This window comes from Saimiri boliviensis, chromosome 1 (genome assembly GCF_048565385.1).
Source record: "Saimiri boliviensis isolate mSaiBol1 chromosome 1, mSaiBol1.pri, whole genome shotgun sequence".
Lineage (NCBI taxonomy): Eukaryota > Metazoa > Chordata > Mammalia > Primates > Cebidae > Saimiri > Saimiri boliviensis.
In genome coordinates, this window is record NC_133449.1 from 232,927,336 (window position 1) to 232,940,348 (window position 13,013).

The 13,013-nt window shown below is 40.2% G+C and overlaps 1 protein-coding gene across 2 annotated transcripts in view; it reads right to left on the reverse strand.

Annotated features, from left to right (window-relative positions):
• The window catches only part of SV2C (synaptic vesicle glycoprotein 2C), a 274,628-nt gene that overhangs the window by 50,992 nt on the left and 210,623 nt on the right, over positions 1–13,013 (reverse strand). For both annotated transcript variants that reach the window (XM_010341067.3, XM_010341060.3), the window contains exons 7-12: positions 11,479–11,589; positions 10,986–11,074; positions 6,990–7,154; positions 4,040–4,173; positions 1,748–1,951; positions 1,146–1,305 (exon numbers count right to left, since the gene is read on the reverse strand). In XM_010341067.3, the coding sequence (XP_010339369.1) occupies positions 1,146–1,305; positions 1,748–1,951; positions 4,040–4,173; positions 6,990–7,154; positions 10,986–11,074; positions 11,479–11,589 (863 nt within the window). The remainder of the gene's footprint in view (positions 1–1,145; positions 1,306–1,747; positions 1,952–4,039; positions 4,174–6,989; positions 7,155–10,985; positions 11,075–11,478; positions 11,590–13,013) is intronic.

Below are 13,013 nucleotides of genomic sequence, written 5' to 3' on the forward strand. Positions count from 1 at the left end.
CCAAGCAATTCTTGGACACCACACCTGGCTAATTTTTAATTCCCACCACCACACCTGGTTAACTTTTTTCTATTTTTAGCAGTGATGGGGTTTAATTTTTTTTTTTTTAGTAGAGACGGGGTTTAATTTTTAATTCCCACCACCACATCTGGTTAATTTTTTTCTATTTTTAGTAGAGACGGGGTTTAATTTTTTTTAATTCCCGCCACCACATCTGGCTAATATTTTTCTATTTTTAGTAGAGACGGGGTTTCACCATATTGGCCAGGCTGGTCTTGAACTCCTGACTTCAGGTGATCTGCCTGCCTCAGCCTCCTAAAGTGCTGGGATTACAGGTGTGAGACACTGCACCTGGCACAATTGTTTTTTATAACTAGAAATGTGTTGAGCTTTTCTCCAACAAACCAGGAAGGTCAGGAAATTTGTTCTAGAGACCTCTTTGTGGTTGCTTAATGCAGCGCTCATGTAGACACACCTGCAAATCTAAGGAAATGACCCTCTAAGGACTGGTTAGCCATTTAAAATGTGGGCCAAGATAGGCTATTAAATTCTAATCCTCACTGCTTTATTACAGCTTCCTCATATTATTAGCCTACAAACAGTTAAGAACACAATGAAGTTCCTTCACTGGCTTCATTGCCCTATTAATTCCTGATGGCACCTATATTCCCCTATATTTTCTTTTAAAAATATATGAGTGGAAGCTGCAACTTTGTGAATTCAGATATTTTTGGATTTTTGCCTTCCTGAGGAAGTGAGAGTTTAGCTTTTTGTTTTGGTTTGAGACGGAGTCTCATTCTGTCACCCATGCTGTCACCCAGTGCCATGATCTCCACTCACCACAACCTCTGCTTCCTGGTTTTAAGTGATTCTCCTGCCTCAGCCTCCCAAGTAGCTGGGATTACAGATGCCTGCCACTACACCTGGCTAATTTTTATATTTTTAGTAGAGAAGAGGTTTCATCATGTTGACCAGGCTGGTGTTGAACTCCCGACCTCAGATGATCCATCTGCCTCGGCCTCCTAAAGTGCTGGGATTACAGGTGTGAGCCACTGCACCCAGTCAGTTTGGCTTATTTTAAAATAATTTTTCAGTGGTCCCATGGGGCTTGCAGCACCTCTTACTAGAAGCTCATTTCAACATACCTCCGATCTGTGGGGTACAGTTCCACGGTGACCACATCAAGAGAGTTCCAGGCCGAGATGGTCAATCCATTGTACAGACACAGCATGCCTATCATCATGGATTCACTGGTGCCGAACCAAAGGAAGAAACAGCTGATCCCCGAAAGCACCATAGAGCCACCTGCCAACAATACAGACAAAAGGCTGGAATGTTTCCCGTCATCTTCGTAAAGCAAGAACCCTTGGGTCCTTGGAGTTACTCGAGAAAGCTGAATTCTAAGTGGAAGCTTAGAATGGGCTCCATAAAGCTGAAGAACTGGTGCATTCACCTGAATGAAAGGCTCTAACTGCCTCTGAACACAGAAAGTACGAAATGCATATCATCTATTACTCAGCTACGTAAATGCGAAAATACACATTAGTTTCACCTAATTAGTTTTTCAGCTGTTAACTCATGAAAACCACTCAAATGAAATGTAATTAGACATAATTTTCACTATAATTTAGTCTTAATGTAAGATCTAAGGGATTTCTCTTCACTGGATGCGAATCCCTAATGGCTGGGAGTACAGTGAGAAACAGGGTCCCTCTGGATTTTATTTGACATGAAACTGGGTATATACCTAGCATTGTTAAGCGCCCAATTCTGTCCATCAGGAGAGCTGACACAATGTTCCCTGGCAATACTGCCAATGTCCCCAGAAAGTTGACAAAATAAATCCAGTAGGCACTGTAGTCATCATCAAAGGTAATCTGACATCCCGTCTTGTTGTGAAAAAATGAGCAGTTTGTAAATTCACTGTCAATGAATTTATATGGCTCAAAATCTGTAGAAACGACAACAAAGACAATTCATCAAACTCTTACCAGGCATACACCAATGTAAGAAAGCCGACTGAGAATTCACAGTATTGTAAATTCCTTGAGGGCTTTCAGGCCTGTGCTGGCTTGACTTTTTGTGTCTTTTGGCCGAAGCATAAGATCTAATCTGGGTCTTCACATTATAAAGTAGCTGAATGATGAGATACCTTTATTGAATAAAGGAATAAATTAAATTAAGGGGTACAGTTATCTTCTGATTTCCTATGGTTGGCCATTGCTAATTATATTACTTGCTTACTCCTTTACAGTATTACTTCGTTGTAATTATCATGTTACATAAAGACTATCATTATACTACTAATAGTGTCCATACTACAATTATAAAAGCAATTTGTTGCAAAATGTGCATGGGCTGGGTGTGGTGGCTCACACCTGTAATCCCAGTGCTTTGTGAGGCTGAGGTGGGAGGGCTGCTTGAACAGGAGTTCAAGACTAACTTGGACAACAAAATGAGACACCATCTCCACACACACACACACACACACACACACACACACATGCACGCACACAATAATTTTTTATTTGAGGCTGCAGTGAGCTGTGATTGCGCCACTGTACTCCAGCCTGAATGACAGAGCAAGACCAGGTCTCTAAAGGAAGAAAAAGTGCAAGAGTCAGCGTTACCATTGCCATTTTATGAGACTCTAGGACACAGAGAAGGAAAAAGTCTTTCCTGAGGCTGAATTTATAATTTAAAGTCTATTGTGTGAATCTACTGAGAAACAAGAGTCAGCCTCATCTGAAGATCACCAGCACTCATTGCTAATCTTTCTTGAATTTGAAACCATCCAAAAAAAGTTGCAGATGGTGATGGTTTTTGCTAAAATGTTGTGAGAATCAGAACTATCTTCCTTGCTGATCAAGATCTGACAAAATGTTAGTCTTCTGAGGTTTAATGGGTTAGAAGACAGGTAGATAGCACTGCTTAAAAAACAAGAAACAGAAAGACACCTGACCCCTTTCTCCTTTGGAGCCAGGTAGAGCTGGCTCCTGTCTGAGCACCAAGAAGACAGGTTTGGCAACAGGGCAAATGTTAATGCTCCTGCCAATGCCAGGCCCTTATGCTAGGTTAATTTTACAGGGCACAGAGACCAATGTTTGGGAGTGGGAAAGCAGAAAGCACAGGCTTTGATATCAGATAAACCTGAGTTCAAACATCTGCTATTCCTAGTTCTATAATTGTGGACAAATTACTTAATCTTCCTAAGCCTCAGCTACTGTGAAAACTAAATGAGATAATGAATGTCTAATAACCTGGAATAGAAAACAGTATACAGGTATTCAATCAATGCTTGTTTCTCTTCCTTCCCCACCGCCCCCTGGGGAATTAAAAAAACCCCATTATATGGATTGAGTATAGCCACATGTTGTCTATCTCTGTTGGCTATAGAGTTGAGGCACTTAAACAAACACCAGATTTTGAACTCAGGATTATCAAAACAAATAAACTACAGGTTACCTCTTTGCTTTAAAAATGTATTCATCAAGGCTGGGCACTGTGGCTCACACCTGTAATCCCAGCACTTTGGGAGGCCAAGGCGGGTAGATCACCTGAGTTCAGGAGTTTGAGATCAGCCTGACCAACATGGAGAAACCCCGTCTCTACTAAAAATAAAAGAAATTAGCCAGGCGCAGTGGCGCATGCCTGTAATCCCAACTATTTGGGAGGCTGAGGCAGGAGAATCCCTTGAACCCAGAAGGTGGAGGTTGTGGTGACCGGAGATCATGCCATTGCTCTCCAGCCTGGGCAACAAGACCAAAACTCCATCTCAAAAAAAAAAAAAATGTATTTATCAAAGGATTTGTTGTTGTTGTTGTCAACTTTTTAACTTTGGCAAGCTCCATTTGCATTAAATCTGACAAAGACAAATGATACAAGCCAATGTTTGATCCGACCTGATTTAAGGAACTTGTTCCATTTATTCTTTAATATCCACTTCCTGGACAAGCCTCTGCCCACACTATCACACGGTCATCACAGTGGGTCCTTTGAAGAGGCCTCAGGTAGAGGCAGTGCTAAGCAGAACACCTACCTGTGTTGTCAAAAACAGTATCAATAAATGTGCAGTTCTTGAAGTAGGTGTTGAGTGAAGTCACATCCTCAAAGGTGCAGGACTTAAAAACGGAGTCTTTGAAAGTTACAGATTTGAATTTGACCCCTACAAATCTGTCCAACACACAGAAAAATTCATATCAATCAATGACTGGGTCCATCAAAGTTCAAAGCTAAGTCAAACAGTTTTAGAGATGGAATGCTCCACTGTGGACTGTTTTAATTATACAGAACACAGACTTCTAGATTTTCTTAGCCTTCGGCTCTTTCCCTTTTTCCTCATCCAGGCTGTCCTTTGGCTCTTTGTTGCTTACCAATATTATTTTTCACCAGAAAAAGGGATGACACTCCTAACCTCCCTCAGCTTTTTGCAATGTTGGTAACAATTGTGTGGGATATGCAACTGAAGATAGTTTGGGGATTACCTGGGGCTGTTCTTCATTTTTTAATCCTATTGTCTTGTCTCTTCACATATATCTTTATTTGAATATTCTCTATTTGGGGTTAATACCTCTAATTTAAGGTTGTCCTTGCACCTGATCTTTTAATCAAATTATTTTTCCCTAGCTGAAAATCCAGTTCTTCTTGATGCTAGTGTGGGGACCTCCAGTTATCCTGAAGAGAGGACATGAGAATTCTGTTTCATTTATGTGAAGCATAACTGACTTGGGGTTGAAGAAACTCACGGGTGATACTCATTTCCAGGATAATTTTTCTTCTTACAGCCAACAGATAGTCCTCAAACCAAATAGAATTATGAAAGCCCTGCTTATTTTTAGAAACATGGTATCTGTTCAGGTACATTTTTGGGTGTTATAATGGGAATTCTATGTGGTAGAGATGATAATAGTCATAATAATCATAACATCTTAGAAGAATCCATGATTCAGACCTTATCAGCACTGATGAGGACTCCCAGCAGACACAGATATTCATTAATGCATCTTGGTATTTTATTAAGAGACTATGATGTACACTTAGCCGGTCACTGAGAGGAAAATGTTTGTTCTCTTGGGGAAGGAGTTATTATGTCAATACCACTCTTAATAGGGGCAGAAGAGGATTTATCCTTCTAAGTAAATGGGCTGATTTAAAAGTAATTTCCTAACTATTGAGTACTTCAAATTTATTTTCTCCCTAATACCCAATTACATGTGTTCGTTCAAAATGCACTGTGGCCTCACAGACCAATCAGCTTTAAAAAAATCACTCTCATGTTATATTACCTGGAAATAATAATAATAATCTTGTTCCAATCCCCACCCCAGGGACCCAGAGTAAAAACATCTAAATGCACCAAAAGAGGCCAATAATGGCACATCTTTAAAAAGTTATCAGTTTTTCTTTCAAGGAACTGAATTTGGAAAAGGGAATCAGTTTTATTTTTTGAATGGATAATATATACACAGAGTACACATGGTGCACAATTTGAAAGGCTGAAGATGGAAAAAGTGAGTCTTCTCCCATCAATCCCCAGGCTACAGGTTCCTCTGTCCTGAATAACCACTGCTGTCAGTTTCTTGTGTGCTCTTCCAGGAGCATTCTGTGCATAAAGTAGACCTGCTTTATCTCCTTCTGGTCTACCTTGGAGGTTAGTCCATGTCAGTGCATAAACAGTTGCCATTTTTCTGATGGGGAATAGGAAAAGTATTTTTAAAAAATGAGTCTGTTAATGGTATTTCAAATTTTTCTAAAGGACAAAAAATTGTTTCTATCATCTTTTAAAATAAATGTGTAACATATATGGTTCACAAAAATTTTAATACTATTAAAATTAGTAATCATTATGTTGCTAATGTAAAAAAGTTCTAAGCAGTGACTGAATATCCAGTTTAGAACTTTAACAAATATTACTAAAAATATCACTGTCAGAGACACAAACATATGTTAGAAATTTCTAATGGAGTAACAATACTTTTCAAAGTCAATTTTCGCCCTGGCATCACAGAGCACTTGACACTAAGCTTTCTGTGAAATGTAAGTGCAGATTCAAGTCAGTGTTTTACGTGGGAGACTGAAGGTGATCCTATTTGGCATGGATTATGATTAGTTCCTTCACTGAATTGCTAATTTGAACAATTACCTCCTAGTTAGTAACCCTCTTTTCCATTACACAGATCATAAGAATCTCACTTAATTCTTTTTCATCTTTCTAAACTGGTTTTTGCCCTGGGCAACTTTGATTATTTTAGAGTTTTACTTTTATCACTTTTGAAATTGGGCTAATTTCCTAAGAATGATGTAAACCATCATGGACTTATACAGGCAATTATTTGTTCTGGCAACACAAATGCTTGGATGTAAATAAATACTTGGTCTATTCTTTTACCTTTCTAAAAGAATGACCCAGAACCACCTCCCTGAGTCAGTTCTCTCTTGTCACCAAGAAGTATTTCAGATCCCGTAAAGGAGACCCTTTCATTTTCAAAGTCCTTTACTTTGGGAAATGATTCCTGTTCTCTAATGAAACTCTTCCTGATACAATTTAACCCCAATTCTGGATTCAACATAGTGGGGAAGGGTGAATTCTGAAAAGTGGTTCTGTTTCTCAGGAATAGAAGACTCATATAATCACATTTCAGATTTCTTCTGTGAATTAAATAATCCCGCAGCCTGTCTTACTTTCCCATACACTTTACTCTTCTCTTCCTTAAATTATTGTTTTGCTCTCCAACATTGCTCTAAATCTTCTTTCCACACCACTACTTAATAAATTTGAAGCAACTCAGTTGCAAAAACAGTTTTAAGTAACAATTATACTTGTACCTTCTATTTAAAAACCATTTGGAAGTATTGAAATTCACCATAAAAGTGACTAAATGTACAAACTAAAACAAACAAAAACTATGCATGTTTCCATGCAGGGAAGGCTAAGAAGAAATTAGATTTTGTGAATAGGCAGCAAAGTAAATTATTTCAAGTTTCTAGACCTTCCATTGTCGTATTCCATTCCAGTATGAATCTGATTTTCCATTGTAAAGTTAATACTGAAATTTGCATATTTATCTCTCTGCACATTTCTGGTTAGCAATGCATATTCATCGGATTGCAGATGTTTAATGACATCAGGGAACCAAACAGATAATCCATAGTACCTGCAAAGACAAAGAAATGTGAGTTTGTAAAGGCGCTAGCATGCCAGAGGCAATGAGCACCTCCCTGATGTTTTCAGAGTGGTAATAGTTGGCTGAGTCCCTAGAACATTATGAGTAAATTACCATACAGCAATTCATGTGTCCCTCTCCCTCACCATTAATCTGCGAAAATCAAGCTTGAGAGGCGGCCTAGAGTTAGCTGGAGAATCCAGCTGAAGAACCCCAGGTATGTAATGCTTAAGCTTCTCCTTTGGAAAGAGACATGCAGAAAGCAACCCATCCTATGCCTATACATGGTGCCTGGTCTGAACATGTCCTCCCAAAACTCATGTGTTGGAACTTAAAGCCCAATACAATAGTATTAGAGGTGGAGGCTTTAGGAGGTGATTAAGTTATGAGGGCAGAGACCTCAATAAATGAGATTAATGACCTCATAAAAAGAGGTGTGAGGGTGCTGCTTCCCTCACTTTTTCCCTTCCATCCCTTCTACCACATGAGGACACACTATTTGTCTCCTCTGGAGGACTCAGCGACAAGCTGCCATCTTGGAAGCAGAGACTGTGCCATTACCGTACAATGAATCTGCCAGCAGCTTGATCTTGAACTTTCAGCCTTCAGGACTGTGAAAAATAAAATTTCTATTGTTTACAAATTACCCAGTGTGGTATTTTGCTATAGTGGCAGAAATGGAGTAAGACACCTGGCATCCTGGCCCCAATATCTTTCTCATCATTCTAGGCTGCTCTGAGAAACTCTCTGTCCTAGTCTGGTGGTGCAAGCTCCTGGATCCATGCACGGTGAGATCCCTTAAAGGATGACTTCTTTTGCTAATGGGAATCTTTCTTGGTTCCTACACCACTGTGATGCTGCTAACCTGGGGGTGGGGTGCCAGTTCCCAAGGCAGTTCAAGGCTGTGAAAAGGACATTCATGTTATTCTCAGAAATTCCAAGTTATTTCCCCTTTCTGCCTCTTGACTGCTGATGTGTTATTCTAACAGCTGTGTCATGCTGCTGTGATGTTCAATACAGAAGCTACTAACCACATGTGCCTATAATGTGCAGTTGAGATGTGGCTAGTTTAAACTGAGATATACTATAAATATAAAATACCACAGGATTTTGAAGACTTACAAAAAAAAAGAATGTAAAATTAGTTGCTAATAATTTTTATGCTGCTCATATGTTGAAATGATACTATATTTTAGAGAGAATGAATTAAACAGAATGCATTAAAATTAATTTCATCTGTTTCCTTTTACTTTGCGTGTGTGTGTATACGGCTACTAGAGAATCTGAAACGACATCTGTGGTTCACATGATATCTCTATTGGACAGTGCTGTTCTAAAGTAGTACCTCACAAGGTAAGGTTTCTGGACCAGCAGGATCATCATCCCCCACAAACCCAGGTTCCAGTGGGATCTGATGGATTAAAAAGTCTGGCGGTGGAGTCTTCCAGGGATTCTTCCGATGCACTTTCAAGTTTGAGAACCACTTCTCTGGTCTATCCCTAGTAATACTTAGCTACACAGGAAAACAAGTGGGTCTGGGCATAGCCTTTGCAGGAGGATAGGCTGGGTCTGAATCCTGGTCTTGTCACTTAGTACCTGCATAAATTTGGGCCACTTAATTAAGCCTCAGTCACCCATCTCTACTATCAGAATTATGGGAGTGTCTACCTTCTTGGGTGGTTGCTCAGTTTAAACGGGATGTTAAATACTTAGCACATGGAAAGTGCTCAGAAGACAGTATGAGTCTTTTTAATTTTCAAGTTGGAGGTTCGCTACAGGCATGTGTCACCACACCTGGCTAATTTTTCTATCAGTAGAGATAAGTTCTCCATGTTGGTCAGGCTGGTCTTGAACTCCTGACCTCAGGTGATCCGCTCACCTCGGCCTTCCAAAGTGCTGGGATTATAGGCATGAGCCATTGCGCCCAGCCAAGTTGTTCTTATCATCATTGTAATTAGAATTCCAGAAACATCTGTGCCTTAGAATTCCCACCCCTTTTCTTCATAGATCATGAATTAACTGTGGGGGTGTGAGGGTGGTTACTGAGGAAGAAATGACTTAGGGGTACAACGTCTATGGCATTGTTCTCTAGTCACACGCATGGGGCGCAGACCTTAAAATGGCAATAATGAGGGGGCACATTACCCTGAAATGTCCATCAACAGTGATGTGGAGGACTTTGGCTAAGTTTTCATTTATTTAGCAAACATTTACTGAACAGGCACTAAATACAAGGCACTACTGAGGTTCCAGGGACATAGCAGTAAAACAAATCATCAAGCTTAAAAACTGATCAATAACGAATTAGTAAACAAAATAAACCAGATAATGATTATTCCTCTTTACACCATGACAGCAGAACTTCCTTCTTGCTTATCTTTGTCTTCTCTGTCCCTAACACTGTGCTTAGGTACAGAGTGAGCACTTAATATAGGTTAATTTTCAGTCTTCCCTTCCTTCAGAGATTAATAGATTTTCTAGAACTTGGGTGGGACTGACTTTATGTATTTTAAGTCAACCTTCTTTCTTTAGAAATGAGGAACTGAGATGAAGTAATGTCCCCAAGTCACAAGCTAACCAAGTCACCCAGCAGAATGGGCTGCTAGGTCTCCTGACCCCTAGCTTCCTTCTTTCTCCATATGCCACCTCCTCTGGCACTGAGAAAGAACGGTCATCTTTGCCTGGTTTGATTTAGGTATGCTAAGAGATGAAACTTGCAACATAAATGCTAGGCTCCATAAGGTGCTGAGATTCTGCTGACCTGAAAGTGTAGGGTATTGTCTAATGTTTCTTTTCTAAACAGCAAGTTAGGCAACAATAGAGTTGTATACACACATTCTAAAGTGACTATGTCAGTGATTAGCAAATAAAATCTTGATATTTTCTCCATAATTCCTCTTATCCTAGAACACATATTGGCAGTTTTATTCATTTTGGCAACAACTATTTATTGAGCTGCTATTGTGTGCCAGGAATATACATCAGTGAACAAGACATAAGAAAACTCTTTATTTTTTTGGAGATGGGGTCTTGATATGTTGTCCAGGCTCTAGGGCAGTGGCTATTCACAGGTGTGATTATAGGACCCGGCAGCCTCTAACTTCCGGAGTCAAGCAATCCTCCATCTCAGCTTCCAGAGTAGCGTGGAATACAGATGGATGGCACCACCCTCAGCTTTGAACAAGGCAGTTAAAAACCCCTGTCCTCATGGAGCTTCCAGAGAGGGAAGCCAGAGCTTTATTCTTTATTCAGAATAAAGGAGTGTTTTACATATTAGAAGGCAGAAAGTGCTGTGGGGTTAAAGCAGAGCTGAGAAGGGGATATGGAGTGTGAAAGGGCTGCAATGTTTTAAAAGAGAGAACGACATCACCGAGAAGGTGATACCTGCGGGAAGACTTGAAGAGGGTAAAGAAATGAATGAACCGGACAGACGTCTGGAAAGAGCAACTCAGACAGAGGACCATTGCAAAGGCCTGAGATGGGAACTAACTGTTCTAGAATGTTCAAGGAAGAGCAGAGAGGCTGGTATGGCTGGGGGTGGGTCAAGGAGGAGAGGACAGAGGAGAAGTCATGGGCAAATTATCCAGGCTCTTTCTGGATTCTGCAAATACAATTAATTGGTTTTGCTACCTTGGCTTTATGACAAAACAAATAAAATAACTGGTTTATGAAAACCGTAACTCTCAGCAAATCTAAGCTGAAAAAATTTTTTTTCAGCAGGTTAACAGCATCAAGCAGTATAAGAAAAGAAAGCAGCATGGCTGGGAGTTACAATGCAGACGTTGAATGATTTTGCTCGCCAAGAATTTAAATATCACTTACCCAAAGGACAGCGTGAACCAGACAATCGTCAGCTTTATTGTATTATCCCTGACGGGGTAGTTGAAACATCTCATAAATGTCAACCAAATCTGTGAAATATTAAAGAGTTAGTTTTCTCATGCAGTTACTTAGTCAACCCCACTCCCTGACCCCTTCCACCAAATTATAAAAAAAAGCTGACTTGTCACTGGGTTGAATTCATTCCACCTTAAAATGTAAAAGCTAAAGGCAATTGGAATTTTCATTCTTTGGCTTCCCGGAGGCCAGTGGGTAAAGTAACTCAAGACCTGAAGGCACTTGGCCACTGCCAAGACTCCTGGCCTAACGCTTTCCCTTCCCACAGATGGAATGTCTTGGCTAAATGCTGGTAGAGAGGGATCCAATTACCAACAGGAAAGAACCTCACTCACAGGACAGATTCAGGAAACCCCTCTTCTGACTGACCTCAAATGCAATCTCTGACACGCAGGTCATCATGGGACTTGTTACTTACTCCGTACAGCTCGGTGCGGATCCGAACAAAACACCGCCTATACCATGTTCCTGTGTCACTTTCAATTTCAATCAGCTCGTCTATTTGTTTCGGAGTTTTTATTTTGTTTACCTGTAGGGAGAAACCGAGCAAAGTGCTGAGTTACCGTCTCCGAAGTTGCTGAGTGTAGGCTCACAATTTGTTTTTATGGGAGCAAAAACCGACTCCAGTAAGAAGTAGGCAGTATTTGGTAATCACTTCATACATACATGAGACCATTGGCATAAATTACAGATCCAAACAGTACCTAGAAGAACTGAAGAAGGAATGAGTGAGCGGGAAAGCCACAGAGAAGCGGGGGAACAGCAAGTAGTAATAGAATAATATGCAATCAAAATGCCCTCCCTGAATCATTACTACAAAGACACACATTAGCAGACAAAACATCAAGGTAAGTTAGATTTTGGATTAAGAATTATTTAGTGTGGACTAAAATGAGTGTATGCATTTTTCTCTGAAACCTACTTATTTGATGAATTTGATCCCTAACTGTAAAGCGTCCCATCAGACTTTTATTCTCAGAGCAGCACTGCCAGTCCTTTCTTCCTTCTCCCACAGCCTAACTCACAGTGGCTAGTCAGCAGATGCCCACAGGGAGTCATGATTCAAGGAGTTTTGATTGCAAGCATCAACGTGAATTTCTCAGCCATGTAAGGGAAATAAACGATAGAGGTTCAGCACGAAAAGCTGCATCTAAAATTCAAGTTAGCCTCTTTTTTGCTAAGGAAGAGAACCACAAAAGAGGAGAAGCACAGAGAATGAATCGTGAAAACAGAAAAAAAGGAAGAATGGGTGCTTTGTGGACCTGGCCTGCCTTCTCCTGCGAATCGAGATTTACCTATTTTGGATAAATCTGAGAGGACATGGAAATGTAAACACATTACCCTTGCCAGAGATTTGAACAGGTTTTTCTGGACATCCTGCCAACATCGAAAGTGGCAACTCTATTGGCAGAATGCAGGTAGGTACCTAGGCCAGTTTTGGACAGAAGTGGCTCGGAGACCATCAGCATCTTTCAAATTATACCAAGTAGGCAGTAGCTTCTTTCCGGCTAGGTAAACAAAGATGTCTGTACTTAGCAAAAACAATCTCTGAGTTAACTATGGAATTCCAAGTCAACTGCAGTCAGCTCAAGATAATCCATGTAGGAATTATTTATTTATTTATTTTACATCACGGGATAATCTTAATCCAACATACTACTTTTGGGAGGCTTCCTCTTTTTCAGTCATTGATGTTTATTTATTTATTCATTGACACCCAAGCAGGATGCAAACATAGGCCGTCATGTGGCTCCAAATAGTTACCATACAAAACAAAAAAGCATTCTAATGGAGATCTATAGAAGATGGGAGGGAAATACCGTTCAGGACAACCTATTTAACCTGGAAGTGAGAGAGAAGCCTTCACGAACTGTAGGCTTATAGAGAAATATGCTATCTGCCATGCTGTAAACTGCTTGGAGGATATTCCAAGTGAGAGAAATACCATGTGCA